The 26,407-nt window shown below is 35.1% G+C and overlaps 1 protein-coding gene across 5 annotated transcripts in view; it reads left to right on the top strand.

Moving 5' to 3' along the window:
• The window catches only part of NFIB (nuclear factor I B), a 236,600-nt gene that overhangs the window by 199,398 nt on the left and 10,795 nt on the right, over positions 1-26,407 (top strand). For 2 of the 5 annotated variants that reach the window (XM_024126835.3, XM_024126837.3), the window contains exons 9-11: positions 3,475-3,640; positions 6,678-6,760; positions 16,741-16,829. The exons of 1 other annotated variant lie outside the window; for it this stretch is intronic. In XM_024126835.3, the coding sequence (XP_023982603.1) occupies positions 3,475-3,640; positions 6,678-6,760; positions 16,741-16,829 (338 nt within the window). The remainder of the gene's footprint in view (positions 1-3,474; positions 3,641-6,677; positions 6,761-16,740; positions 16,830-26,407) is intronic. 2 more of the 5 variants (XM_024126836.3, XM_028494004.2) reach the window with 2 other exon arrangements.

Raw genomic sequence — 26,407 nt, 5'->3', positions numbered from 1 at the left:
GTAGTGACTCATGTGCCTTCCTCATTCCCTAAACATGTGGTTTCTCCTATGGAGAGGTCACTTCATGGGGATTTGGTATAAGAGGATTTTCCACAATTAAGTAGACAGTCTGCCAAAGCTGGGTCTATCAATCATCATAATATCAAAAATCTGTAATGTAATTTTGATCTTATGGTCTGGTATTTGGCTCTGCTATTTTACCTCCAAGACTCCTGTCCACTTCTTATCACATTTTTTAACTCTCTGTGGGATTTTCATAAGTGTTCTGTCATTAGTGCTGTTCATTTACTAAAATGCCAGTAAACAGTATGTGCATATTAATTTAGAATTAACAAAGAAAGATCTGAAAAAAAAATCCCTTTGGTCTTAATTTAATTGTTAACATGGAGCAAAATGGTCCCTTCTGGGTTTTTTTTTTTTTTTTTTTTTTTTTTGTGAGTAACAACATATCCAGCACTATTTGGGTTACTTAAAATTAAGTTACCTGTACTTTTAGCTCCATTGACTAGTAATGCTAAACTAAGTATACTGTTCTTGAATTTTGAATTTAAAGTTAAATGATTTGTATTTTAGAAGAAAATGTTCAAATGGTGTAGCACTTTTAATGACTGTAATAATAATTTCTAAGTAAAACAGTAGGATCTTGGTATATCAATTTAGAAGTAAAATTTGCTGTCAGAGCATGGATTCAAAAGTCTCAGTTCCATAGAGCATTTTGCTAGACTCAGCTGGGAACAGTGCACACAAGGTCTGATTTTAATTTGTGTAGAATTTCCATGAATAACAAAGTCTAATTAAGACATCCATTAAAAGTCCTTAACGTTAATTCAGTGTGGAAAATCTTAGAGTTCCATTGGATTTTTTTTTTTTTAACTGATGTCTTAATTAGGCGCTGTTAGGGGAAAAATTATGCAAATTAAAATCAGGGCCTTAGTGTTCTGCATTTCTTTAATTATTCAGTGCTTGTTTTACATATATTTCAATTTCTTTATAAGTTAAGAGGGCATGTTAGGTGATAATCTGCCTATATTGTTCTCAGTTTTTCTTCATATTTTCAAGGTGAAGACCCAGCTTCTGAGAAGCATCCATCTTACTCTCATCTCAATTAAAAAAAAAAATTCCCTCTCAGGATTTTGTATAAAAGGAGCAATGTACTATAAGTAGGATAATCCTTTCCTAATGCTGTTCATCTTCAGATAAGATGTCTCTCTTTTCATATCTACAATATGAAAGTTCATCTATTAACAACCTTAAAAGAGAAGCTTTAGAGTGTAGCTTCATCTGTTTGAACCAACAGAAAACTGAAAAGAAATAACCCTTCCATTCTTCTGACCCTGAGTTTCAGGAAAGTTGTCTTTATTGGCTTGGGAATTCTTTCTTTGTCACTTTCACTTTTTTTAAATGAGAGAAACATCTGTTTGTTGGTTTATGTCGATTCAATTCCAGTAGACAAAGCTTGCAGGGTGGGCAAGGTAATATATTTGGTGGCAGCATTTTCTTGACAATATTGTTATTTTTCTCTTTCACGCTCTCAGGTAGGTACTGTCAAACTGTTTTGGTGAACACAATATACAGAAAGGCTTTTTACCATCGAATGTACCACCAATGATAAAACATGATCACTCTTTTTTTCTTGGGGGAGATATATAAAGCAGTCTTTCGCAGTGGTTGCATAACCAAGAGTTGATGTTCTTCTTTAGAAACAAATTGCTTTTTCCCTTTGAAAGGAAAAGTGGGTCTTTATTATAAACTGCAGAGTTGTTTTTGCAGGAACATTATATCTGCTTTGATGTTTAACTTCAACTCAAAACCAGGTAATTCGCACTTCAAAATAGGGCTCTTGGTATTCACCTTTTTAGCTCTAAAAATCGGGAAAAAATGAGAGTACTTGTTGACCTGTTGTCAACTGTTCCTTTCCAGTATCCTCCAGGGCTGCACTGATTTTGACTGTTAAGTCGAGCAACTGAGATGCTTTGTCCTCCCCACAGCAGTTTGGAGATTAATTGCATTGCTGCTACACCGATTAGAGTGAGACAGTCATGCTATTTAATGGAATATTTTAAATAAAATTAGTCTAAGATATAACTCTCTCCATAGGGAGAAAAAATCTGGTCAGTTTTCCTGACTTAAATACTTAATTTACTCATGATGAATATTCAGGATATTCAAAAGTTCATTTTCTTTATAGAATAAATAATGTGGCCTCTGAGGCACCCAACTAAGACTTACTTCATGTCTCTAAGTTCTAATAGTTAAGTGTTACTAGCTGTTTATCTTTTTCTTTAAAGAAATGTCTACTTGTAATTTATGTGCAGGCATTTAGGTAAATATTCTGTTTTATTGCTTTTTTTACTTTAAAAGTGGTACAGATTATAAAGACTAAATATTTGTGGAGAACACCCTCATAGCAAATTGTTATGTACGTTATGTACTGGTGAATTCCAACATGCGCATAATTAAAAATAGCATTCTCTGTCTAGAAAAATACATTCCAGTGTTTCTTCAAACAGTATACTCTTAGAATTTTGTCTCCCACTATGGACACTATTTTTGTACTGGGGCTAAAACTCAGATAATAATATCTTTACTATCACTGCCTAGCGGATTTTCTCTTTAATTCTCACAAATGTCAACAATCAATGTTTTGTGTAACTCTCCATGCGCAGCAATGGAAGAGTAACTCAAACAGCAGAGTATATTTGATTGCCCTCTGCTTCACTTCAGCACATTTTAATTTACGTTGGAAATCTTTTATTTGTAGGTGTAGGGTTGGACCTAGTTCAGCTTTTTATATCATTGTGTGGACCCTGGAATTTTAAATGTTTAAAATATCATTCTACCTGCTTATATTAGGAAATCGTCACAAGTCGAGTGGATATTCTAGAATCAAAATTGCCTGATGTGTGTTTCTGAGTGCACCTGTGTGTGAGCAAGGGCTAGTATTTTTGTATGCCAAAGAATAGGCCTTGACTATAAATGATGGTAATTGTTGAGTTTGATGCCTTTGGTCTCCTAGAAATTCTTGTCTTCCTTGTCTCAGTGATATCATCATTTAGGTAAATTTTGTGTTCTGAAAGCCAAAAGTGACCATGAAGAGCAGATAAGAAGGTCTGATTCTAATTCTCGCTAGCTCAGTAAGGACTTCTATTTTAGCCTCGGGCTCAGCATTGAAGTCTCCGCTTGAGTTTTCTGTCCAACTCAGTGGAAGGATCAGTTCTACCTGGCCCTCGGGGTGTTGTAAAGATGACTAAACCTATATAAAGTGCTTTGAAGCTGAAGACTTTCTTTTAAATGCTGCTGCTTCTTATGACTACTAACCACCGACGAGCCTCTCTGACTCAGATCTGAGAGAGCTTGTGTGGCGGTTGCACACAGCACGCGGGGTCCACTCAGCTGACTGTGCTGAGTGGAGTTGTTGGACGAGACGACTGCCTTTTGGAGTGTTTCACCCGGCATTCTGTTTTTGTTTTGTAGCCTAACAGCAGTGGTCAAGTAGTAGGGAAAGTGCCTGGCCATTTCACTCCTGTCTTGGCACCCTCTCCCCATCCCAGTGCAGTGCGACCTGTGACCCTGACCATGACAGATACTAAACCCATCACTACATCCACTGAAGGTGAGGCAGCTTCACCTACAGCAACCAGTAAGTATTTCTGTAGGAAATGAGAAATGTCCATCAAAGGCGCCGTTGGATATCTGATCCAAGGTGGAAAACACGGCAACTTTTCCAGCTACCCGACCCGATGGAGATTTCTCATTTATGTGGAACTAGCAGGCATGAATGTGGCCTGGCTCTCAGAAGCTCTCTCTTATCAAATTTCACTCAGTGCATCCTATTTGAAAAGGGAGAAGCTTATTTGTTTGAGTAAATAGCTATAACATAAATAATAAGTCATGCCTGCTTGTTCAAGGTATACATTGAAAATGCACTGAATAACATAACAGTGTACAAGGTTTTTATATCACCCGGAGAGAGATTAGGTAATTGTTAGTTATTGGAGCATCCTATAGAAATTAAGCCCCTTCACAAGGCAGGCTGAATCAGTACCTCTGTAAGATAATTGCATGTTTACATCACTGCAGGTTATGTCATTGTGAGAAACAGTCACACAATGTTGGGTGGAGAAAACATTTCAGAGCTTAGTATTAGGCACATGTAAGCTACCTGCACTTTCATTGTCTGCAACTTTAAAAAAATTTTTTTGATTATTTAGCCTATTATGGTGCATCAGGTATTACGATTTTTATCATGGCCATAACATTTTAAATGTCAGAGATTTAGCCAGTGAATTTACATAACACATACCAATAACCCAAATGATTCCTTTGCTTCTTTGTATAGAGTACTCATAAGTACACAAGAGTTATTATACAGTTTTTCAATTGGCTTCATCCAAACTGCCAGCTTTTTAGAACTGGAGCTGGTGTGCACAGATTGGTAAAGTGGAATGATAAAATTCCAATCAGGAGGAATTAGCATGCTTCTCGTCAATTATACTTATATCTTAAATCCAGAGCTTCTATTTTCATTTTTAGAACAAGAAAATCCCTATGCTCTGGAAATTCCTGTGTGAAATTACAGAGATTTAGAAGTACCACTGGTTCTTTCTTTCTTGGCTATTGGAAAGTGCTCTTTTTTTGTGGCCTCTGAAAGACTAGGAAGGAACCCTACAAGAAAAACGGACAATACTTGGAGTGTTCTCAAAATTCATGAGGCCCCATCAAATAATAAAACCATACAAGCTTGTAATTCCCATCAGTAATCATTAATTCTCAGTAGCTGGTTTGTTGATAGAGGGTCCTACACTAGTGAACACTTCACTGAATGCACAGATGGATGAGACCCAGTCGAGGAAGACTAAGAATCCTTTGTGCTACAGGTTAGCTATGTACATTACAGTCACTAAAATACTACATCCAAATTTTAAAAGTGGATGCCTTGGGCATCTTTGAGCAAACAAAGTCAACAATTTAAATAAAAGCAAATAGAAAACAAAGATTTTTACGTAGTTGAAAGTTCCAGAAACTTCTGGTACCTACTCTTATACTGACATTAATAGATTACATTCAAGGGAAGATCAGACCGAAACGATCACAGCTCACCTATGGGAGTACTGTCAGCCTGTTTGTTAATGAATTGTTCTTATACTCACATACAGGTTGATCAAAAAGAGATCTTATTTGACTTATAAAATCATAAAATATTCAAAGGAATGTTGTGGTTGTATAAAGATGGCTGCATCAGTCCATTTCCCACTCCTGCACAAAAGTGATATAGTGAGTCGTTTTTCTTTCCTATAAACAAAGTTGTTGCTGCACCTCCCCAGGCACCACTGATGAGAAATTAGCCATTGAATTCATAAATCAGAAAAATTAAGGAAAACACAGAGGCCAAGGAAACCTCTTTCTTGTGGTTGAAAAGAAAGAACAGCACAGACTTGGTGCCCACTCTCTAAGGGTGAGGCTCTTCTTCACTGGTGTGTGTTGAATTCCAGAGGTCTGGAGATTGAATAGGGGTCACTGGCTGCTTAGGGCTGCTCTTGCGTGAGCCCTTCATTCAGGAATAACTAAAAGGTGAACGGTGAGCATATTCACTGTTTGAAAAAGTTGACCTAAAAAAGCCTCAGTGGGCCAAATGAACATGGCAGAATTAATGAATTCGTTTTAAAAACGCCTTTTAAGAATTAATGTCTGGATTCCTCATTAATCTGATGGTTTTAAACCAAATATTATAGCTTTCTTCAGACCTATAGATGTAACATAAATGATGAAAATGTAGTTTTTCTGTTTATTCTGACATGGAACAATGGGATTGCTTAGTGCTGGGAAGATACATTAGTCCTTTCCTTTGTGAAAAGGAACAAACATCTTTAGGACTAGGGAGATGTTTTCTTTGAAAAATTTGCTCTGCACCAAAAAGTACCTGTACAAAAAGTACTTGCAAGGTGAGACCGTAATAATTTAAGGAGTATTCACCATATGTCAACTCCCTCTCTGGACCAATCACAAAAAATTGACTTTTTGTGCTTCTGGAAAAGAAATGATTTTTTTCAGAAACATTTCTATCAAACTTAAGGGCATTTTCACATTAAATAAAATACTGAGCTAATTCATTCTATACGATATAATAAAATAGCCTTCTCCTTTATGTTAATAATATTAGATATTCTTTTTAGTAAGACTTTTCAGTAAGACATTTTTCATCCTATATCATCAAGCACATCTGCTTAAATCCCATCACTTTAAGCTTTCACTTTTTCCTGACAGACTTTCAGTCTGCTTTTACCGTTTAGAATCACAGACCATCATTGATTATCCCATTATTAGGCAACCAGTATCTTGTAAAAAGGTACATCTAGGAAAGGGACCCTTCTATTTAGCCAGTCCTTGGTACTCCTGCAAGACTGTAACCAGAGCATGTGTGAGATGCCCACACCAAAGGATGGGATATGGTTACTGGATAGATTTTTGGGGAGGGGGATAAACCAGTCGACTTGAGGTCAACTGTCATTTATATCAGTGGTATTCACTCACACGAAAGAGAAGAGAAATAAAGACATTGTGTTTTGTTTCGTTTTTTTTGGTTGCAAGTCCCACTTCTCTGGGTTTCTTTTGCGTGGACAGGGTGTTCATTTGATAGTTCGCAATTTTTATCTTTGTTTTTGTTCTTCCTTAATCAGCCTACACAGCCTCAGGCACATCTCAAGCCAATCGATATGTGGGACTAAGCCCAAGAGACCCATCCTTCCTACATCAGCAACAGGTGGGCAAGTTTCACCCAGGTGTGATGGTGTAGCCACGCTTTTGCATTGGTGCTTTTTCTCCATGCTGCCTCTCAGATCTTGACTCAGAATGGGGCTCACGGGGCTTCTGAGAAAGAGATTGATCATTTCATTTTCCAAAGTATCTTCTCATTTATCCATTGTTTTTCACCTCTCTAAACAGGGTGTCTCAAATTGGCTCAAGACCTTTTCCTTCTCTGTAGCATATTTCATAACATCCATGAATAAACAGTGTTTCAGCCAAAGTATTTTTCTGTCTTTCTGGCTATTGAGAGCTTACCAGCCTATACCTTCCAAAGGCAAAAATTGTCAATTGATTTAAAAGCCAATTAAAGTAGGAGCACTGCACAATTCACAATTTGTGTTTTTTTGAGCTCTTTCATATTTTCCAGATGTTTTACTCCTCATTTTGGTATTTTAGTCCTAGAAGATGAGTTTTGAAGCTAAAATCTCAGGCGACGCATCCTTCCTATTTTAATAGGTTTAAATTGGTTTACTGATTTCAGATGTGATAAAACACTTTTTTTTGGTTCTGCTTTCTTACATCATTTATGTTTCAAGTAGCATTTTAAATTTCACATCTCATTAATGCTGTAAATTTAATGCAAATGAAGTGTTTACCCAAACTGTGAAAATATACAGCCAGGATTAATGGTAGCTTATAAACAAATTAGCCATAGTCAAAAGCGTGGACCATACAAATACAGAAATCCCACGATTCTAGTTACGGGATGACAGAAATCATTCTAAACACTTCCAAATTTAAATATATTTTATGATGCATATGTTTGCTGCTCTCAAGTTTTGATAGCAGAGCAGTTTGAAATTAACAGTGTGCAAAATATTGCATAGGGGAAAAATGTCTATAATGAATCAGAAAGAGCTGGTATTAATGAGCTTGCTCTTCATTTATAATATAAGTTGTATGTGCAACTGAGTTTTTACAGATATAGCAAGCCTGCGCAGGTACTCATGCCAGCTTCTTTTGTTCTAGACTTGTCCACCTAGTTTATGCTTATCATGCCTATCTGTGCCTCATGTGGAACTTTCAAGTCCTGCCCAGTTGCAGGCCAAGGTGGCAGACTGCTTATATTAAAGGTCACCACATGCAGAGTTCAGAGAAAATCGTAAAGATGATAGCTTATTCAAGATACTTGATGTTTTGCCAGGTTTAAAAAAAAAGCAAAACAAAACAAAACAAAAGAGTGAGCGCTAACTAAAAACATCTGTACACAGTTATGAAAATACCAAATAATAATTAGTGGTTTTGCCAGCCATTGGCTTTTCAACATAATTTTCTGAAATGTTGCTTTTTTTCACCTCTAAAATTGCTATAATATGAAATGTGCTATAATTACTGTAATATGGTTCTATTTGACAAATGTATATGTTCCTTGTGTTTTTTAAAAACGTATGCAGGATTCATAGGTTTAGAAACTTATTCTCTTACAAATCATTTCACATATTTTCAGAAATATTCTTGTCATGAGACTTGCATTCTTAATGACATGTCTCTAGTTTTCAGTTAACTTTTAATTCATAGAATCGTGCCTCTGTTATTTAAACCTTTAGCCCAAACATATTTAGAATATTATAACCACTTTCATGTATTTAGAAGCAATCTTCCCATCCTCCTGTCCTAACCTAAGGCAGCTTTAATTTTTTAATTTATAACTTATGACTGTCATTAGAGCCTCATGTAATTATGATCACAAAAATTGATTATATAAAAGTTATTTCTCCTTTCACATGTCCAAGGATAAATCAAGAAAACTTAACGAGCATCAGGAAAATACTAGTCTTAACGTAGATAGAGTTCTGAGCACATTTTAATTGAAAAAAATACATATATATATATGAGTTCTAGAACTACAAACTTTTTTCATCAAAGGCCACCACTTGTTATTTAAGTAGACAATGTCAAGTGAAGACCTTTTACAATATAAATATGATTAGATGGGTCAAATATGGTGTATATTTCTGGAATATATAATGTGTATTGATCTTTGAAAGAAAAATTATATAAGCTTCATAATGAAAAATATAATGTTCAGTTTTAAGTGCCATACAGATAATTTGTCCTCTGTATAATGCAAAAATTAGTGCTACTTTTTGAATTGAAGAAGCCCTATATGCCAATTCATAATAAGCTACAGTTTGAGGCATGCAGAAAATGAGTGTCTATGGGTATCATACTATACACGTATATTACTAAACTAAGGCTCTAGTTAAAAGCTTTCAATTACTTTAATCCTTTCAAATTTTAACAGAATCCTAGAGGTGAAGTTTTATGTTTACTGTCCAGGAACAGAGGGACAGAAACAGTTTAAATGACTTCAGTAGAGTAAAGGTTATTCTTTCGTACAGCAGAAATGAGATTGATTTACTGTGTCCTTTCATTACTTTCCAAAGATTTAAAAGAGACCACTCTTCTAGCAGCAGGTTTTAAATGCATTTGGTTTAAAGTACTCAGTGATGAATGGAAAGAAAAATCAAGGGGTACATGAAATAAAGGTAATCAATCATTTTATATTAGCTAGGAGAAATTCAAAATTAGAAAGGCAATGGTTTTAGTCTGAGAGAGTTCTTTTAAACATTCCCCATAGCTTTTAATATACATGACCCCTTAAGAATAAATATTGTCACCAGGTACATTCTTCAGTTTATTGGTGACTGCTTTATAAAGATTTATCCTTTTAGGTTATGAAAAGTATTGATGTGCATTGTTGAGTGCTATTTTTTTCTTAGAAAAGAACTTTAATATAGCCTACATAAATTAGAGATAACAAATTTAAAATTGTTGAATAATTTTGACTATCTTATAAATAATCTTTCCACACAATGACACTAAAGCAGAGCTTTCAATATAATTATTCCTAACACACAAGGACACTGACTTCTTAAATTAAGAAGGGAAATATTAAAATTAACCCTGTACTCCACTGGTAAGAGTAATACATTCATTTTGGCAAATCTGAATATTAAAAGCATAAGCTTTTATAACCATTAACTTGGTATACATGCAGTTGTTATTAGTAACTATACATCACTGTGCTCCTTTTTATAATGGTTATTACTGATCATTACTGGTTGCTAACTGCCTTGAAATAGTAGTTTTTCTGACACAGGAATTCCACTACCATTCTAAATGTGATATCTCATTTGAATCTGAAAAATAAAATCACATAATCTTGAAGAATATTTCAAAAAAGATTTCTTTAAAACAATTGATTATTTTCCGTTAAAAAAGTCCTCTAATTAGTCGTAATAATCAGCTCATGCCAGCTGATCAGAACTTTAAGGTTTCCCTTTATCTCTTAACTCAATCTTGAGTGTTTTTCAAGGCCTGGAACTAGACTGTCTTCGAGATGATTGGCTTATTTAATGCATTCACTATTGGCATGGGGGAAATCTTAAAATCAGAACTTCAATTGGAACTTCATTCTTTAACTTTTCTATTGGACGATGGTGTGGTGGCTTGAAGAACTTGCGGGTTTTTGGCAAACCGAACTCTTTAGTCTCTGCTGAGAAATGTCTTTTTGTGATTTGGAACTTTTTCAGAAGTGTCAAGGACCTCCTCTCTGGCTTAACTTCACAGAAGTTTAGTAAAATGCGGTGTTTCCCTTCCTCCTTATACTTCCTGAACACACTGTGCACATTCATTATGATAGGCAATGAAGAAACCACACTTCCTAAATTTCATCTCCCCAAGAATATGGGAATTATATAGCAGAGTATTGGGTATTGCTTAGAAAATACAGACATTTTTGTATAATCCAGTCTAACAATTTTAGTATAAATGGCAAATATGAGACAGCTTACTTGAATTAGCACCAATTTCATATCTGATCAGCCTCATAATGAATTTGCTAAATTGCAGACCTTCTTTCTTTGTAGTCATAGAAAGTTTGGTAATATAAAAAGGTCTAGTTAATTTGATCACCGTTATACTCGAGTGTAAGGCCATAATAAAAGTATAAATCCTTACTGTTATACATCAGTACAACATATTTAAAAAACCCTTATTGCAAGTTGGAAAAAAGTTTGTAGCTAAGAAGCTTCTTGTTTGGAAATAAAAGATTACTATTCGAAGTAATTTGATTACTATTCAAATCAATTACTATTGATTACTATTCAAATAGTATTACTCTTTGAGTGTCGTATAGGCAAGGATAATGATCCAGATCTTAGGTGTTTCCCCTGGGGCAGATTTTTGAGGGAAACTAGATGGTCCCCATGCTTGTTTTTCTGGAACTCATTGAGTTGGGCTAAGGTACATATTAACCTTTGAAATAGATTTGAGATTTGAGATGGAGCAAATGGGAGGTCACTTTTGCCTTCTCTGAGACAACAAAGTCAAGTCAGCTCTAGTTTATAAGATACAAGGCTTATTTTCATAATCTCAAAATTATAATCTCCTGACTATATATGCTACTTATTATTAGAGCTAATGAATCAATGGGCTGATCAACTCAAGTCCTTGCATTACTTCTCACAGTTGCATGGATTTTACTGGTGCCCGGGCTTCCGCATGTTACATCTCTTGCATGGTCGTGTGATGCTCTTATTTCAATTTCAATCACTGGGCTACTTTCTATGAAAATGTTTTCAACACTTTTCTTGATAAAAATTTGAAACTAGAATTTGAAAGGACTTCTCACGACACTAAAAATTTCTGTTACACCCGATGGCCTTTTTAAGACGTTGCCTCTGTAGGATTTTATTTTTGTTTATCTAAGATATTCATTGAAATCCCTTTATAATATTTGTCCTGACAAATGGCAAAGCCAAAGGTACATTAAAACCACTGGCAAGGTAGTCTTTTATTAAAGGCAAGCAATTGAAAGGCCACAAGCAGACTATCAACAAACTTTTCAATAAAGTCAGGAAGCAGGCTATCAACACTTGGGCTGTTCTTATTGTGTCTGTTATCATAATTGACAGCTTGACGTAAAACCCTATCACATGACTTCTGGGTAGGTGTGTAAATGGATAAGAGGTCACCTTTCACATATGCTAGCTGGAAAGGAAACACATTTAAAGGAAGTTTCACTCAAAATAATGGCTATGCAAATGTTTAGCTTTTTGGCTAGTTCTTAAAATAAAAAATAAAAAACCTTCCAAAGGCTGTCTTTTATCATTCATTCATTCACTTACTTTTATTGGGTATCAAAGGCTAATATCCAGATAAATTATTCTAATTAACATAAAAATAAAATGTTTACTGTAACCTTAAATTTCAGTCAATGCAATCACAAGGGAGACAATTTTCTTTTCTGAAATTTTTAACTTCAGAAGGTCTAAGCAGAATCAGGGAAATAAAGGAAACTATGAAAAGTTATAATTATAGACATTTTAGCCTTATATATTCTTGAGCTGCACATGAAAAGTAGGGTAGGAAAAGAATAATGACAGGCAAACTTGTGTCGTGGGAGAGAAACAGGGATTAGGAGTCAGGAGGTGTGGTTTTAGTGACATGACAGGACATGTCTAACCTTGGACAGGCCTTTAAACCTTTCTGTCCTGTTCTTATCTTGGAAAGGAAAATGAAGAGGTTGAACTACATGATCTCCAAGTTCCCCTGAAATATTAAATTTTACAGATGAAAGTAGCCTCCATTTAAAAATTTAAAAAAAACCCAACTTTTCATTCTCTAGTTCTTATGATTTATGGTCAGTAGTGTTTATTTAGTTCATGAACTATGCATACCCATTTAACTTAATCCTACCGTGTTTATTAAATTAAATATCAAGAAGCACGTTTTTCAGAAATTGATATTAGATGTAACTTTAAGGTACCAGGATGACCTTGAATATCTTTTTCATTTTTATATGTTTACACACTCCACCTGTATCACAATTTTATCTTGACCATTTTGTTTGTTCAGTAAAGCTACATCCTTTTCATTCAGAGGCCATTTTATTTGCTCTCTGGTAGGTGATTAATAAAATAAAAATCAATTAATCTAAGAGTTAAGAGGAAAATATCTTTTTAATCACCCCATCCCCAAAAGCACCTCCACCCCACAAAAATCTGTTTCTCTGGGGGCTATCTGGAGAAATGAAGAAACCTAAAAGAACATAAAACACACCTTTCAATATATTCCCTTGAGGGTCCCTGTAAGCTTCAAAAAAAGAAAAGCAAAAAGATAAATCTACCTGTGTTGATTATTCTGTTTACAGTTTAATGGTTTATTGGTTCAGCGGAAAACTGTTGTCATCATAAGGGACTGTTAGTACTGTTTGCTGAGTCCAGCAAAGTAGAACATTTTCTTACCTTCTTTCTTTTGTTCCCAAAGCGAATTGTGAGGCATTTAACAAAAGCCCGTGTTAATAGCAATGGAGGGCCGTCATGTAAATAAACAAACTCTTATTCTGAAATCACAGGCAATGTGGATTCTACCTGCAAGAATATTTGAGTGTTGTGTGTAGGCAAGGATAATGATCCAGATCTTAGGTGTTTCCTTTTGGGCAGATTTTTGAGGGAAACTAGATGGTCCCCATGCTTGTTTTTCTGAAACTCATTGAGTTGGGCGGCTAAGAACAAGGTTCTCATTCCAGAGATTTTAGGGACATCATCTTAAGAACATATGCAGTGAAAACTTTACCTTCACTTCTTTCTTAGTTTGGATTTTTTCAACCCCATCCCTTCACTCATAGCTTTTTTGAAGGAGAATCTTAAACTTCCTTACCTCACCTTCTGTTTGCTTTTGGAAATCTGGACATAATTGTTCTAATATAAAATTTACCTTAATTTTCTAGACAACCTTATTTCATGTTTGTGGATGCATATAAATTAAAGAATTAAAATTATTTATATGTGTGCATTTCTGTCAGGATGTGCATATGATCAGATCTGTCAAAGAGTCTGTATTGTTACAAATGTACAAGTTGCTACAAACACACAACTTTAACAAACTAAATTTCTAAACTACTTTGCCCCTGGTATTTTAAACTTGATTACTATAGGGGGAAAAAGTATCTCCCTATTTTTTGAGGAAAAATACTTGGAAAAATCACTAGGGCGTTATTGAAGCTTTGCAGAAAATTTTTATGTTAATGAAAGGCATGTATTTATGTACCACTTAAAATTAAAGATTTAAAATTTAATTTAAAAAAAGAATTGATAGCTAAATTACATAACACCTACTCTCTCACAGGACAGAAATTGAGGAATCACTACCCTAAACTTAAATAAGATTATCACCTATTATTTTAAACATTTAAAGTCTAAAGTAAAATCCATTTTGGTTAGGAGTTCTGAATTATACTAATCCCAAGAATATTTAACATGTTCCAAAAAGAAGCTTAAATACACTTAACCTTTCATCACCTGAGAATCTGTTCAAAATTTGCTGAGTCAGGACTATCTTATTCAAACAAGACTCTTAGGAATTGATTTTATTAGGAATTAGTATCATGGAAATTTTCAGTGAATATACAGTTTCTATTTTAATTGTTTATTGTTTCCCCTGTCCACACGATCACCTTTAAAATTTTGCTTAATCAAGAGGTTAATTATTAATTCAAAGGCTCTTGGTCAAGTAACCTGGTTAAGTAAGTTATAACGTATAAGCAGGTATAAGTACTTCTCAGAATCTTTTGGAAATGTTGATAATGCCAGTCCACAATCTAAATAGCTAAATAAATTTAAATTTTATTTTATATTTTCAGTAACTGAAAGGAAATTAATTCAATACTAATTGATATCCTGCCCATTTCTTTGGCATGTAGATTATTAAGTATACTCAGTGATCATTTTTTGTGTATTTAAGCATAATTATCTGTTTGGGAGAAGATATTTTGATCACATATACCTTAAGTATGGTTGAAAATGAATAGTTGTAGTCAGGTTTCATCCCTTTGAGACTACTGTTAGGAAAGAAAAGTCCAAAAGTATGTTGATTTTAAGTGTTCAACGGGTGGCCAAAGACAGCCCACTTGACATTTTGGAGGGATGATTAACAAAGAAACAAACAAAAAATTAGCAACATGAACAACAGAAAACTAACTGATTTACATATGCATTCTTCCAAGGAGACAATAGTGTCCCCAGTTGTCTGGGAGACAACAAGCCAATCAGTGAGTGATATTTAGGTCACCTGGCTTTGTGAAAATAGCTTCTCTTTATGAAAATTTCTCCAATATAACCTGAGAGGCTCATAGAAACTAACCTGAAATTAACTATTAGCAGAATTAACATGCGCTCTGCCTAGAGCTCTGCTCTATGCCTCCCTTCTTCAGAATGTTTACTTGACTCAAAACTAGGACTAGAGCAGAATCGATGAGTGGTCCTTAAGGTAATCTTTATACGAAGCCAAGCTACTTGAACTGTTTTTAGATTGTTTTCCTAGTATTGCTTGAAAAGAATATACTTTGAAGGAGACAACTGACTACTGTTACTGAAGAAATAAGTTTTCAAATTGCCCCATCACATTGCATTTCTGATTAGAGGCTCCATTTTGAGCACTTTTAAAAAATCTTGCCATAAAATTTTCTCCTTTATGCAAGCATTAAGGTCCATTTTAAGAATATTTTTCATTCTAATTTAATTTATTTACTGATTTATGGCTTATTTATGACATTTCTAAGCCAAATCTACATATCTTTCAATCTATATATCTGTCTACATTAAGGGAATTTTTTCAGCTTTTTAATTAGTTAATTAATTGATTAATTAATTTTCAGTCCTTTAATTTATAAAATTACTTTTACCTGAAATATCAGTATAATTAAAATACATGTTTGGGGAATTTTAGTTGGTGTTTTTGGAGCCTATAGATCTGTAGAAAAATGAGCAAAACCAAATATTGTGAAACTCCAGAATCACTATTACCTAGAGTGCATAGACACTAGAGTCTAAAAGGAAAAGATTCTTAATAGCCAATTTTTTTTTTAGCCATAACATTATCAGAAAGGATTAAAATAACTTATCATGAGTTTAAAGGGACTTTGGCTCCAATCATCATCTTCTAGAAACTCTTACTGAAAAGCAGCAAACAAGGTTTAGTGGACTGCTTTGAATAAGTCATCTTTTCAATGCAAGATTCAGTTAATTTACAGCATAGCTCTCTACAGATTAAAAACCATGATTTTCTAGTGTGTTTTTTCCCCCCAAAGCCAGATAAGTTTACTTTCTTAAGGATAAAAATAAGCAATATATCTTTTCAATAAATCTGCTAGCACTGTAGGGCAGCTGTTAACCAAACAGAGCTGGATAGGGTTACTGGAACAACCTCTGAAGGGCAGAGCTGATGATTTGGAGATCTGGGAAGAATTCGTTTCAGCTTGTATTCAGCGCATTCCTCACTCTATTCAGATGTGGTAAAGTATTTCCAATGCTATTACTCTGAGTTTAAAATAAAAGTAGAAACTCTTATCAACTCCTTCTGAAAAAAAGAAAAGCCACTTTGAATAAAACAAAATTAGTAAACATCTAAAACTGAATCCCTTGATGCTTCTAAACATAAGTTAGGGAGGATGTTTATAAGGTGGGACCCTTCTCCTCTAAACTGCATGTCTTCTGTGTTTTGCAAACTGCATGCTTAAAAGTTATTGATTATTTTACTCAGTGCAGATTATTTGGTATGTTACATATTTTAAAAAGCTTTTTAAATTTTTTTTCTAAAATATATCTCTCTATTGAACATTAACGTTTGCTTTTATTTCAGCACATTTTGTACTCTAATTAATGTCTAATTGTTATGTTCTAAGCACTCATTTCTCTTGTATGCTTTAATTAATAGAGAAGCATATTGCAATAGCTTTTTCTGAAAAACAGTCTAGGAATTTTGCTTTTCAGAGTAAGGTTTTCTTTTGTTCTTTTTTTTTTTTTTTTTAAGTTGCCTCTTGGGAAAGTAAGGTTAATGCCATGTACAGTACTAGTTTGCATGTGTTCATTTAAATACTAAAAACTGTAGTACTGCTCGATCCATATCTGACTGCTAGGTTTCAATTGACAGCTGAGGATTTGTGACTGGACCATGAATCAAAACGGCAGGCATTTATACCCCAGTACCAGTGAGGATACATTGGGAATTACTTGGCAAAGGTAACATTTTAATTATTTCCAACCCTACACTTACACCTAAAATTACATGAGCTATAGTGTTTGTTTCTAACTAGCTTTACAGAAAGTATATATATGTTAAAATTTTAGTTGTTTTGGCTATATCATCCTTCTCTCCCTACCCTCTTCCTTTATTTCTCATTTAGATGCAACTTCAAATTAATTGGAGATTAGAGCATATGCTAATTGGTGACTGGAATTCCTAAGTGCTGTCAAATGTTGTAAACGATTTATAATACTGGGGGGAGGTGGGGAGGAGGGGATTTGACACTTAGATTTTAGGACCTGAAAAATGAAATCACAGTTTTAGGGAAGATTTTTTTTCAGCTGTCTGAGGAAAAAGCATGGGGTTTTCACATTATAGATTCTTCTCATTTCAGTTCTTTTTCTTTACTATTAACTTTAAGCCATTTTACTATTCATTTACTCCCCTCTTCGAGGGAAAAAGCTAACTAAAAGAAAAATTTCAGATTAGTCAATTTAACTGTTATTAGCAACACTCATGAATTTTGGAGTGGGGGGACTGTTGGAATCAATAGCTAGAGAAGGAATTTTGTTTAAGTAAAGTTTTAACTTCTGTTTATACGTTGATGTGAATCACTGAGAGTTGACTTTATTTGGTTGACTGAGAAACTCATTCTAAAACTTCATTTTCGAAACTAGTTTTGATATTGTCGCATGTACTGGTTTTAGAAAGTAAGTAGTGCTAATTCAGCTTCTTATGATTATTTCAATATAGAATAAACTGTGTCAAATTGGCAAATTAAATGATTAAAATTCATGGTATAATCTTATGTAATGAGATAAAATTTAACAGAAGAGAGTGAGGTAATCCCGTAAGGAGTTCAACAAAAGTAGAGCCAACATAATTTTCCAACTGTGTTATGATTGTCATCCTCTCTTTACTAAGCATTCCTGTGTTAAAAGTACATACTTGGGTATCAGTTGTAAAAGTGCTGCCCATCTCCATATGCTTCGTAGAAACTGCTGAAAAGTAGAGTTTCAAAGGATGAAATTAATGAAATGCCCACTTTTTTCTCAGGTAAAAATTAAGAAAATTAGTTGGATTCTGTTTTAAAAGCTTGTTGACTTTTTATTAATTCACTACCTGAAATGAATACCATATGACTTTTCCTCTTTTTAAAGATTAGTATAACATCCTCTTTAAAATGTGTACATTTTTACCTATTTTGATTTTTTCCATGAAGCTTATATTATTCCTCCATTTGGAAAAAATACAATATATACTTACAAAAAAGAAGATAAACTCAATGAAAGAAGATAAACTATTTAAATAGTCTTTATTAGTAAGTATTTTAAAATTTAATTTGATTCGACTTGATAACACAATGTTTGGATCTAATTTTATTTATCCTTATATTCCATGCTCTGTTGGTTGGCTAAATGGCCCATTTCTACATACAAGCTTTAACATATTTAGAAAAAATTGCAAGTCAGATGGAAAGAACTTGTGTTTTTAAATGTGGCTGTGTGAACTTCCAAATCTGTGGATTACTGATTGACATTTACTTATCTAAAATTGGGTAGTATTGCTAAAGTACATTAAAGCGAAATAAGGATATAAATTATTGAAGACTTACACTATAACTGTACCTAGTTTGTAGTGATGTTTCAACTAAAAAATTGTTATCCCCCGAAGGAAAAGGTGAGTGGACAGTGAATCACCACAGAACACAGGTATTGGAGTGAATTAATATGACGACTAAACTCAGTTCTTAGGAGAGCATTGTTCATCTTACAAATCACCTTCTTGGTGAAAAAGTGGTGTGGTCATCAGTTTCAGGTCATAATCAGAAAAAAAAATTGGAATTCATGTAGTTAAGATTTCTTTTATTTTCTCTCTCAAAAATAATTTTTTTGGATTAGCAGATCATGATATGTAGAATGGCCTTAGTGCTTCAAAAAGCTTGACAAAGGTAGCTTTTGGTTCGTTTCTTCCCTTTTTATCATGATTCAGAGGGCACATAATTGATAACGGCAGGCATCACGTTCATACATTCAACAGGTATTTATTGAATCTCTGTGGTGGGCAGTCCCAGACACACTGTGACTGATACAGACCCTCACCGTTCTTAAAATCCAAGTATCATACAGTTCAGAGTAAATGTGCTCAAATGTGACAGGAATTTGCTTTGCTTTGTTATACTTATCAAAAATAGGCACAAGTGGAGTCCCTATTTGATCATAAAATAGGTCATGTCTGTGGCATAACATATTCATGGTTTATAGTGTGTGTCTTATAGTTATTTATGAAACTCAATCGTTTTTTTTTTTCCTAGAAAAGATATTGAAAAAAGAAATCACAAATGTCTGTAACACTACTACTTTTAAGGCAGATAACAGACATCTAAAATCTTCAGTGCACTGCTACAACTTTAGAATGATCTGAGTAAATTAAAAATACATGAGAAATGTCTATTCAACCAGAGAATTAAATCATTTGCCTTTGTCCTAATGGAATAAAGAAAATATCAGGTTATTTTTGTTGTGGTTGTTGCTTTTTGTTTTGAACAAAAGGCAATCCCCGGAGACTTTGTAGTAGCAAAGGACAAAGCAAAGAAGGTGTTTTGGTTTTGCCCTGTTTTGATTGTTGTTTGCTGCCGTTACCTTCTTCGTATAATCACTTGTCCATGGTCGCCCCGTTTTCTGCTTTGTGCCCATCCTTCTGTAGAGGTGTTTCCATGTCAAAGCAGCTCCTTCTTCAGGGCTGAAAATGGCAGTGCCGAGGGAGCTGCGTGAGTATAATCAAAACTGGAAGACTTCCTCCATCCTCCTCCCTCTCCACGCGTCCCCCACCCCCAATGTATAAACATTCTCTTAGGAACCAAAGCTGACTCCGTAGGAAAGTTTTCACAGACTTATTAAGTTGCAACCCTGAAGGTGTTCTGTTGTTTTGACCTTAGAATTTGGTGAGCCATGTGTGTGTGTGTGTGTGTGTGTGTGTGTGTGTGTGTGTGTGTGTTGCTTGCGTCTTGAAAATGTGAATTTTTTTCTAACCCAAAGGTCAGGTACTGCAGTCAACCCAGAGTGAAATCCCTTGGTGGAGGGCTTACTTCTGCATGACGCTGGAGGGGCTCAGCTCTTAGCCGGGTAATAGGTGATGATGAGTTGCTTATGTTGTTCATAAGGGTACTGTTGTGTCTGTGCTTTGTCCTCTGATGTGGACAAATTACACTGTTACATATGTGAGTTATGTGGGTATAAACAAATACAGCAGTTAACTCCCTAACTGGCTTTCTTTCTTGAAACTATAGCCAGAACATAGCTTGTACTAGCAAATATGAAAGAGCAATATAATTGAATGAACAAGAAAGCCAAAGGACAATCCAAGAATAACATAAATAGAAGTTATTTAAAAACGTTGGAGGTAGTGCTTTATGCAAAAGAGAAACTGGATTTATTGTTTCATTCCCTCTTCTCCCTCTTCACCCCTTTCAAGAAAAGGCAAAGCCACAAGTGAGTGGCTGTATGTGTCTGATGGCTTCTATAAACATAGCAGCAGCCTTCAGATGGCTAAAATAAACATGTGTGTGTTACTGAAGGATATGTTTACACAAACCATTTGCTCAGCCTCTGAAATAATGAATAAATGAAGATTTTACTGAAATAATTGGAGGGATTTTTGTGTTTCTGCTGATGCCATAATTGAATGGCACCGAAGAGACTTTTATCAGCTATTTTCCATGTTACATGTGTTAGCAGTTCCTTTCTATGAGTTGAATACTTCATTCTGTAGTTACTTTACACATGTTTTTGTAGGAAATTGTCGTTTATTACTGCAATTCTAGAGAGTTGCTTGATTTCCCAGGAGAAATTTAGCAGCCAGTAAAGATTATTTGGATCTGGTTGGTCAGGAGAAGGAGGGCAAAAAAGGAAGGAGTAATAGTGTTCATTTCATACATCTAAGCCTCTTTGCATAACCCTGTCCTCAACCATGTACCATTTTCACTGCTTTGTCCATAAAATTTTCTTTGTAAAATATATGTCCTCAACGACTCAAGAATGAATATTTAAACAAAATAATTTTCAATATTGTGGTGCAAACTATGTTTGTATGTAAATATATGTATGTGTGTACTGTGTATGCATAATGGTGTATGTATGTACATGCATATACTCATGTGCATATGTGTGTGCATATGTGTGTGTATACATGTGGCACATGTATGATAAGGGTAATATGTAATTAAAGGGCTTTACATAATGCTAATAGTTAACTTGTATTTCAGCCTTATACCTAGACCATCCCTGCGGATTCACTAGGTTAGCATTTCCTGCTTTCAGTTTGTTATCTTGACACGTAACTACAGTACAACAGCTGGGTTGTTCCTGGAGTTCCTGGGGGGAGCTTTATTCTCAGAGTGCTGAATTTCCTTTTCAGCTGTCAGCTCTAAAGTGTGTTCAAAATGTTCAACTTTTTACACACCATTCTGGGCCCCTAGAACCACTCTGGGACTATGATAGAAATGCTGATAAGGTAGATGAATGGAAGAATCCCGTTCAAGGAGGGGAGTTGCAAAAGCCAAAATTGCACATGACCATTGTTTGGGAACCAGGGCTGCTAACTAGTGTTGCTCTTTGTACTTGGATATTCTATTTAAAAGAATTACTTCTCCATTTTCATAAAAATTATTTGCACCTGTTATGAAATCAAAAATTTAAATGTGATCATTCTTAAAAATGATCTTGATCTGGTGTTTACACACACGCAGTATCTGTAATCTGGTTGTTGAAAAATACATTGGGATTTGTTGCAGTTTTGCCTAACTTTCTCCGTTTGTAAAGAAAGATTTGCACAACACAGCGTTTCCTTTTTATCTAGGAAACTCTTCAGAAGACTTCCTAAGAAATTAATTGTATTCCAGCCAGACTTGCATGCTGCCATCCCACAGGAAATGGGTCAGCAATCCATTAAGATGCCATTAGATAATCTAATTTGGAGCTTAATCTCTAAATTAACCATGCTCCATACTTGAAGCATACTTGAGAGAAAGAAAAAAAGTTTACGTTTGAATCGATAGGGGAGCCGAAGCGTGAAGAAGGCTGTTTGTTTTTTCTGTAGCCGTGGTCACGTCTCAAGCCGTCTGGTAACCAGGAGAAACCAGACATGATGTAATTCCAGATTGAACTTGAACTTCAGGGACTTAGGATAGGGGAACAATGGACCATAGGAATCAATAATGTCCATTTTCCACATGATTATGTTTGGAGCTTTAAGTTAACCTTTATGGGAGAAGCAGCAGGGTCTGCAGTGTGACCAAAATGGGATGACCCAGAGACAAGATGTTAGAGGAAAGAAAACAACTTTTTCCGCGATATTTTCTGAGCAGCACTGCAGATTCCAGCAGGATTAGAAAAGTTCCCGCTCTGCAGTAAACCAGTGGCCTGTTCAGAGCACTCTTTGTTCGCTTAGGTAGGACAAACTTAATCTTACGTTTCCTGTCAGATGATTTTTGGCTGTACTGCGGGAGAAGGAGGAGCATGATGCCGAAAATTCCCAAATGTAAACCTTGCTGATTAACCCTTTGCAATGAAAGAAGTATATTAAACACCTACTTTATTTGAAGATGTTTCATGGAAAGTACCATATTTACATATGTATTAGTTCCCTGAGAAATCAGCTCTGTCAGTGGCCAACACACCCTTTAGTAACTTACTTTTTTGATTCTCTTGTTTGCTAGTGCTGTTAGGAGGTATATAGTGAATTTTCAGTCATATTTACTGAGATAACAAAGCATATGAATGAGTAAACATGATAATAAACGTAATAACAAATTACAAAAGGAGAAAATGTTCAAGAAATTGAAGAACACAAATTTTGAATATTCAGTAATTGCAGTTACAATTAGTCTCTCCTTTGTTAATTTTTGTCTTATGAGAAGGAAGGTTTTTTTGCACATGTGAACAGAGTAGCAGGCATAATGTAAAAACATGTTCGGTTCCTTAATCATTTTTGATTTTATGCTTAGGAATTCTGATACAAAAAAGTTCTGTCCTTTAGAGGTGAAATTGTGCAAATAACACTGATTTTTGCTTTTCAATGAAAATCATTTGGGAAAGAATCACATTTTGCTTTTGTATAAAACTTACATTTCTATTTAATTTGGTATGCCTTGGGTGATTTTCTCTAGTGAAAGGCACTATTTGGGAGCACTATTTTTGTAGGGAATTTTGTCTGCTGTTGAAGACTCACATATGCTAATAAGGGGAGCTGTAGCACTTGTAACAATAGCACTGAAAAGAAGCCCGGGGATAGAAAGGAATACAGACTAGAGAAAGAGGATGGAAATCCACATGTAGGAATCTCGCTGCGGTGCAGTCTGTGGGAGGAGATCAAATCACTACTTTGAGCCTCATAATTCTATATTTTTAATTGGCTAAAACCTCCCACAGCTACATAGCTTGTTAGATACCTATGCGTCTGTGTACTGTAATTTATTTACAATTAGTCATCTTCATAGTAAATCTCTATCTTCCATTTTCAGTTCTAAAACATGAAAAATATGGAACATAGTTTTTAGGGGTTTTTAAAATTTGGCCTGTTTCGGGGAAGAGTATTTTTCCTACTTATGTCTAAAGTAAACATTTTAAGGAAATAAGTTTTTATTACTTTCAAGTATATAGATTGCCTTGTTGAAGGGTCTTCTAGGATTTTGTAAGGGCTGTTTACTAAAAGAGTACAGACATTATAATGTACACATTAGGTATTTAGCTGCAGTGGCCCCATACATAAGGGCTCTTCTTGCCCTGTGCTTTTCATTGGATGACATATTTCACTGGCATATTCCATTATTTTATTTAGAAAATGCTAGTACTCACACATAGTAAAGTTAACACGCAATTCAGCATGCCCTGATAACAAAACCCACCTGAAACAACTGAATATAAATTAGTGAGCTTTGATGGCCTACCGATTTGATATGTTATTTTCAAAATCGTTGGTCCCCAAGGAGTAGCAATAAAGCAGGCTATTTACCTACTTAGTTAAGAAACAGATATGTTTCTCTTTCATTACTATGAAGTGCTGTTGCTTGCAGTTAGAATAATTCCATTGAGACACCTGCAGTTTATGATATTTGGTGTTTCTCAGAGAGCCCACAAGAGTACTTTGCAGTTAGGTAAGAGCCGGCCAGGGAGCTTTCCAATACAGATTATTACAAATAGTAATAATCATTAGAAATCATCTTGCATGCAAATAGGATCATTCCGATGGCAATAATGATACTTTAAAATGGGGGAAATAAATTGAAGAAACCCAAGACCTGTGTAAAGCACTTTCACTTCTAGTCTAGCTGCATCAGAAGTGGACCGCAATAAGCAAGTTACTGACATACAGCCACATCTGTATGTACATCAGAAAAGGTAAATATTGCCTTCAGCTGAAAAGAATCTGGAGTTGGATAAATAAAATACAGGTATTTGTGTTGAAATTTAGACTCAAAAGTTATATTCTTTGGGAATTTCAGTGTGCCTAAATGATTTGGACCTCAATTCACAGAATCTCTTGTATAATTCAAGGATAATATGAATTCTTGCTTAGTAATATAAGTAGTGTGTTTCACAGAAGAGGGAGATTAGGTGAAGTGTAGTGGGTAAGAATGTAGGTTTTAGAACCACACTGCTAGATTTCAAATCCTGGCTTCTACAATCTAACAGCAGCAGGGGTTGAGCAAGACACAACTTCCTAGCTTCAGTTTCCTCATCTGTAAAGTCAGAATAATAATGGTACTTTTCTCATAAGTGTATTATGAGGATTGAAAGCTTTAAAGTAGGTCTAGCACGTAGATCAGTGCCTGGCAAATGCACACACTAGGTAAGTGCTAGCAACTAGTATATTTAACAAGTACCATTTTCTTTGTTCTAATACATTAATGAATTCTTAGATATATTCTTTATATATAATAATTTATGTAATAATTCCTAAATATATGGGTACTTAAATACTACCCATATATTCCTTCCCCTGGTCTGATGGAGCATTTTTTCATAAGACACAGTCTGCAGCATTTGTGTTATATTGAAATAAACTGCCAGTCCAAATGCACACATCCAGGACAGCATGGTTTCTAACTTAATACTTAATTAGCCTGCCCTTGATTGGTTTTTCCAGGCAGATTTTAGCTATTAATAGGGAAAATTGTGCATTTTGGGAGAGGTACTAATACCTGTGTGTTAATATTATAGTACAAAATTAGAAATGTTTAGCCAAGGAAATAATAAACTTTCCTTCTTGGGCTTCCCTGGTGGCACAGTGGTTGGGAATCCGCCTGCCGATGCAGGGAACACGGGTTTGTGCCCCAGTCCGGGAAGATCCCACATGCCGCGGAGCGGCTGGGCCCGTGAGCCATGGCCCCTGAGCCTGCGCGTCCGGAGCCTGTGCTCCGCAACGGGAGAGGCCACGACAGTGAGAGGCCCGCGTACCGCAAAAAAAAAAAACAAAAAACAAAAAAAACAACTTTCCTTCTTGGGGGTATTTGAAACAGGTGCAGTGGAATTAAGGGCAAATCCTGCTTTTAAATTAAGGTATTTATTTTATTTATTTTCCATGCTTTCTGGGCCATTGCTTATTTTTGTTGCTATCTATAAGTAATGTGGCTACTGGTACAGTTGAGGTATGTATGAATATATACAATTCTTGGTGCTTCATTCCCGTAATATTTTTTTAAGCTTCTTAAAAGAGTACTTACTATCTTTAAAGCAAATATGGTAGTCTTATGATTAAATCAGTATGTAAAATCTGAATGGGTGATATGATTATTCCCCTGAAAAGTATTAGTACACTGGATACTTTGACATTTCATAAAATGTTTGACAAATGGGTTGCCCAACCCATTATCAGATGCACACAGACTAGTAATAAATGAATTTTGCCATCCTTCAATTAGCTTTTATTTCAGGACGAATAGTTGAAGGAAGCCTTTGACTTTGGTTCTTTACTAAACTTATGACTCCATATATGTTTATTTGGTACGCCAAGGTTCTTGCGTGGGTACCAAGTTAAAAGCTAAGGACCCAACCCTTTTTGGTCTAGAATACACAGTCACAGAATACATAATTTTTATAAAGCACAACCAAGTCAAATGTTGACTTGTCCAGAGGAGTTTTCTCACTTTCTTTCTTTGAAAGTTACAGAGTCTCTTTACTCCTTGTAGATGCAAAGACTAGACATTTTATCCAATTTGTCCCGGATAAGAAATATATAAATAGTGTATCATTTTTTAAAAGAAGAAGGTATCTTCTTCCTCTTTAATCCTCACCATAACGTCACTCTCAACTAGCTTTGTTTTCAAAGGAGATAGATATATCAAATTTCAATTTTGCTAGATCACCCAGACCGATCACATATTCTGTGCACAAGTCTGCTGCAGCACTAGCCAGCTGTGTGCGGCATGGGAAATTCATTGTCTCCTGAAGCAAATACATTTTGCCTTCAGAAAACTCTGTTCAAAAGTTCTTTTGAGGGCTTCCCTGGTGGCCCAGTGGTTGAGAGTCCGCCTGCCGATGCAGGGGACGCGGGTTCGTGCCCCGGTCCGGGGGGA

The sequence above is a fragment of the Physeter macrocephalus genome, chromosome 9, assembly GCF_002837175.3.
Source record: "Physeter macrocephalus isolate SW-GA chromosome 9, ASM283717v5, whole genome shotgun sequence".
Lineage (NCBI taxonomy): Eukaryota > Metazoa > Chordata > Mammalia > Artiodactyla > Physeteridae > Physeter > Physeter macrocephalus.
This window is presented reverse-complemented; position numbering and strand designations above follow the sequence as displayed.